The sequence below is a fragment of the Hydra vulgaris genome, chromosome 03 (genome assembly GCF_038396675.1).
Source record: "Hydra vulgaris chromosome 03, alternate assembly HydraT2T_AEP".
Classification (NCBI taxonomy): domain Eukaryota; kingdom Metazoa; phylum Cnidaria; class Hydrozoa; order Anthoathecata; family Hydridae; genus Hydra; species Hydra vulgaris.
Window position 1 is genome coordinate 55,200,001 of NC_088922.1, and position 5,000 is coordinate 55,205,000.

At 28.0% G+C, this 5,000-nt stretch overlaps 1 protein-coding gene across 2 annotated transcripts in view; it reads left to right on the forward strand.

The window, feature by feature from the left end:
* Positions 1 to 5,000, forward strand: part of LOC136078275 (uncharacterized) — a 123,954-nt gene that overhangs the window by 95,411 nt on the left and 23,543 nt on the right. For both annotated transcript variants that reach the window (XM_065793725.1, XM_065793724.1), the window contains exon 17: positions 2,674 to 2,756. In XM_065793725.1, coding sequence (XP_065649797.1) covers positions 2,674 to 2,756 — 83 coding nt within the window. The remainder of the gene's footprint in view (positions 1 to 2,673; positions 2,757 to 5,000) is intronic.

Consider the following 5,000-nt stretch of genomic DNA (forward strand, 5'->3'; position numbering starts at 1 on the left):
ATTTGTTTGCTTTACGCACAGTTTGTTTACTTGTGTACTTTACATGCAGTTTGTATACTTGTGCAATTAATTAAAGTTCTACACAAATTTGAAAAATGTTGGAAAAAAAAGTTTTTTGCTTCTTCTTATGTAAATACTATTTTGGTGATTTTTTGGGTTTCTATCATATCAATCCCACGATGATTTGCATTATCAAGAAATGTTAATGTTTCTGTGCATTGCTTGTCCTAATTTTAATTCCATAATGAATTTCACTACTTAAAATGATTCTGTTTTTAGATCATAAATGGTACACTAATGTGGTAATTAAGGAGCCATTATTTTTTCTGAAAAGTTTGTCTGATTAATATTTACCTAATTAGCCAAAAAGAATGTAAAACTGGTCAACTGTGACTAAATTTGAGGCAATATATAAAAAATTTTTTGCCTTAAATACTCATTTTAAGTTTAATTGGATAGTACAACTTACCTTAAAACAAACAAAACTTCTAACTGTGTCTGGGAATATTATAGTTTCTGTCTTGAAGAGAAATTCTGGTTAAAATAAAAATATTTTTGTTTTCTTTTTGTGATTTTTTTTGTGATAGTCCTTGGTCCCAGAGTGAGACTTGAAACCAACAAGAGAAGACATTTTTGTTGGTTTCAAGACTCACTATTGTAATCAATTACTTGTAAAAATGTTATTTCAAAATGTAATCATTTCTTTCATCTTTTCCGCAATAAAAAATGCAGAACAAATGTCTTATCTTGACAAGAAATCAGTGCAAAAAGGTCTGATGCTAAAGTCTTCTTGTTGGTTTCAAGGCTCACTCTGATGTTAAGGTCTGTTCTCAGATTACTATCATATTTTATCTCAGAAGGTTCTAGAAGTTTTTGAAAGTTTTTAACAGTTACACTAAAAAAAGGCAAGTCCAACATTCCATCTCTCATAGATGGGTCTTATCTCATTACTCTTTCCAAGGATAATCAATATTTCTCCTAATTCATTTTTTAAATCTGATAGCTCTTTTTGTCATCTCAAAGAATCAATTATTTCGAATCTAATTTCTTTTTCTGTCATCTCAAAGATTCAATTATTAATCAACGATCAATTGATGATTATACATCCAAAAAATGAAGAAAAAAAAAAGATTGAATAGCCTCTAAGGCTGGCTGTACTGGAGTCTCACAAAGAAAACCTCCTTTACTGTACTGGCCTCCTATGGAGTCTCACAAAGAAAACCTTGACTGTACTGGCCTCATACAAGGGTCTCACAAATAAAATTTCCTTGACTATACTAGCCTACGATGGAGTCTCACAAAGAAAACCTTCTTTACTGTACTGGCCTCCTATGGAGTCCTGCAAAGTTGAAATAATAAAAAAAAACTAAAAATTGGAGAAAAAAAAAATCACTCCTGCTACAGGTGTCTTAGTTATTTCTGACTTTAATCCTTCAACAACTTGTGGTCTGGAAAACATTCTTGTTACAGTCTTACAAAAGTGTTTTCCAGAACTCTCTATATTATTCTCTAAAATTTTAACATTTGCTTAAATGAATCTTGTTCTCCTGCTTGTTGAAAAATGGCATTTGTTGCTTCAATTTTTAGATGCTCTAGAGATGACTCCTTTAACTATTGACCAATCTTCTTACTATATTAGCAAAGAACAGAATCTTTAATCAACAAACTTATTATATCTCAACTTGAGCCTAACAACTTACTCTCTGACAATCAATACTTTAATACTCTTGCTCTACTGCTGACTTCCATTTTAACAGAAAGGTTCTATTGAGGTGGAATAGTTGTTTTCCTGATAAACTTACCTTTAAAGAGTCTGATGACATTATTTTGACAGTAAAGATAGTTGATGACATAACTATATACTCTCCTGTTTAAAAAAAAATTTGATTTTTTGATACAGGCAGCCGATCATTAAATGTGATCTTTGTGTGACAGCTTGGTGCTTGCAATGGCTGGTGAGTTTTAACCTAAATAAAACTCAATCTTTAGCCTCTGTCCCATTTTCTTAAGGTTGCACCTTTTTCTATTTTCTACAAATACTAACCTGGTCACTGGCCAAATGAGTTATTATTACTTATTCTATTAACCAAATCTCAATCTCGCATGACTCGTCAACTTTCTCTATGCAAAAAAACTTAGATTCATTTAGTTTTTTTCCTTGAACATCTGTGCTATGGAATTCTCTACTGTCATTTTCTTCCTGACTTATAATTAGTGGTATCTTTCAGCCTTAGTGAATTTGTTTGAAAAATACAAAAGTTTATCTTCCAGTTTTTCCTCTAAATGTTTTCAAATTCAAAGTATCTTTTCATATTAAAATGAGAAAGCAAATGAATGTTTATTAAAATACACTAAATACATCTAAATGCAACATGTTGTAATCTGAGTTCTTGTTGCAACTTGTTGTATAAGGATCGTAGTAATATATTATCAAAGCAAATTTTTCTTAAAATAACAAATATATGTTTAGGTATTTATGATATTTTCTAATTGTTTAAATTTGATTGCATGCATTGCACATGAAACATGTGTTACATAATATATGCGCCTAGTACACACGCTACAGATTTTTTGATTTTATCACATTTTTTTTATTATTTTATATTTTTGAAATGCTTAAACAAAATTTAAGCTGTAAAATGGTCTTTTACTTATGATAATCTTTTTATGTAGCATGTTCCCTTATCTCAACAATTGGTGGTGAAATTAAGTTACGACAAGGATATGGTGAACCTTTTACATTCAAGACTCAGACGGTAGTTTTTTAAATAAAAGTTAAAAAAAAATTATGCAGTATTTGAGTTGTTCAAATTAACTTTGTTTCAATCTGATCAATAATATGACTGACATAAACACAGCATAACATGGCTGACTTAATGATGGACATTTATGACATGCTGGGTCTTTTATTACTGAAGATACCTAAAGCTTTAAGCATAACATACAAAAAAGAAATGTTGCTTCTTAACATTTAAGAACTCCACTGTTGAATGTCTATTGTTTTTGTTGAAAATATTTACTGATGAAATCAAAATATACAGACCTAAAAATATATACTATGTTTTTTTATTTTAATTTTATAAAAAGTTATTTAATATGTTTGCTGCCTACAAACAGTGTCTAGTAACTACAAGTATACTTGTAATTACTAGATAGTATTTTTTTTCCAGCTAGGAGTATACTTGTAGAGTGCTGGGTTCATGAACTTGCCAACTAGAAGTATACTTATAGTTAGCAAATTCATGATGCCAGCACTCTACACTCTACACAGCACTCTATGATTATACTTGTAGTTAGCAAAAAATGTACTACAAGTATACTCGTAATTGGCAGCGAGCGTGTTAAATTAAAAATTGTTTTTTTAATACTTCTTTAAATCTTTTTAAGTTTAATTTTGATTATATATCTTCATTACTCTAATGATCAGTAAGCACCTTCTCAGAAGTTTTTCACGTCTTCTTGTATCTTCTCAGAAGTTTGGTTTCTTTCAGTTTTTTTTAAAACAAAAAAAATTCTTTTGTTTTTAAATAGATAAAAATCTGTTTTAAAACAAATAAATAAAATAAAATAATTAAGCTTTAGAGTCTTTGAGTTTTTTGTGGATTTTTGTGGTTTTTAAAAAATGAATTAAAATTTTATTACTTTCCTCAAATATTTTAATGCTTTTAAATGCACTTAAATAGCCAACTCTTATTTTTTGTGAATATGTAACTTTTTTAAAAGTAACTAAATAATACCAATTTTTTATCTGTCTGATTGACCATTTTTGAAATTAATTAAATTAATTCTGAAAATTATTTAATTTCCAGTTGAATAAATGGTTTCTGGTTACCATTAACATTTTGGTTTTTTCTTTCTTATATTCAATATAAAAGATGTTCTCAATCTTTCAATCATGTCTAAGCAAAACCCAGTTTTATAGAACTACTGTGTCAGCTGTTAAGTATAATGAATATAAAAAGTGTCTGAACTTAGTCTCCCGAAATCCAAACATCCCACTGACTAATTATATGATGTGCCAAACAACCAAAAAACTTAAAAAAAATTGAAGAAGCAGCTATCAAATTACTAAGTAGAAAAATAAACAGTTAGAGACAGACATATCAATCATGTCGGTCTCCAAATCTTTCAGGCTCTTGCTCATCACCTGCATACTAACCATCAAGAATAATAATTTAAAAAAAATCTGGAAGAAATGTCTGTAGCTGTTTTCAGCTTTTATTAGGAAAAGGTATATTTTAAACTTTATCCAAAAATAGAAAATCTTCTAAAGGAAAACTCTACAAAATTCTTTGTTTAAATTTATTAAAAGAATCTAAATTTGTAGTGTTTATCATGGCATAAGTTTATTAAAATTTTTTGTAAAACTAAGTGCTTAGTTTATTGGAATTTATTGTAAAAGTACTAAGTAGTTTTAAAAACCGGCATAATAATTGAAAATATGAATTTAAATATTGTATTTTATAATTTTTTAATTTAAATTTATATTTATAAATATAAATTTAAATATCATCCATATAATCATCCAGAGTACAAAGAATAATTGTTATGCTGCATAACTGATTTGAACAGAAAGCATCTAAAAGAATTGCTACCGTAATTAGATTTATTAGGCAGCAGAAAATCATAGCTTACGGTTTATAATAATTTTAACCATTGAAATCCTTAACTGCTGTTAGTAATTATAAGTTTTAATATTTTATGTAAAAATATTGAAGAGTATTTGACTAAAAGAGTATATTAAGCTATTTTAAAAAAATTTCTTTTGGAGAAAATTAAAGACCATGTCTTACTATTCAATCAGATGCTATGTGATGGTTATATAATCAAAAAATAAGATTTATATATTTATTTTTTCACTCCATTTTGAAAGTCAATGTATTTAACGTTTCAAGGGCCAATATAAATTCTTTTAACAGAAACGTTTTTTTGTTTTGTTTTACCAACTGATAGTCCTTTTCCCAGGGTTTTTTTCAGAAGTTTATACTTTAGTAGTTTAT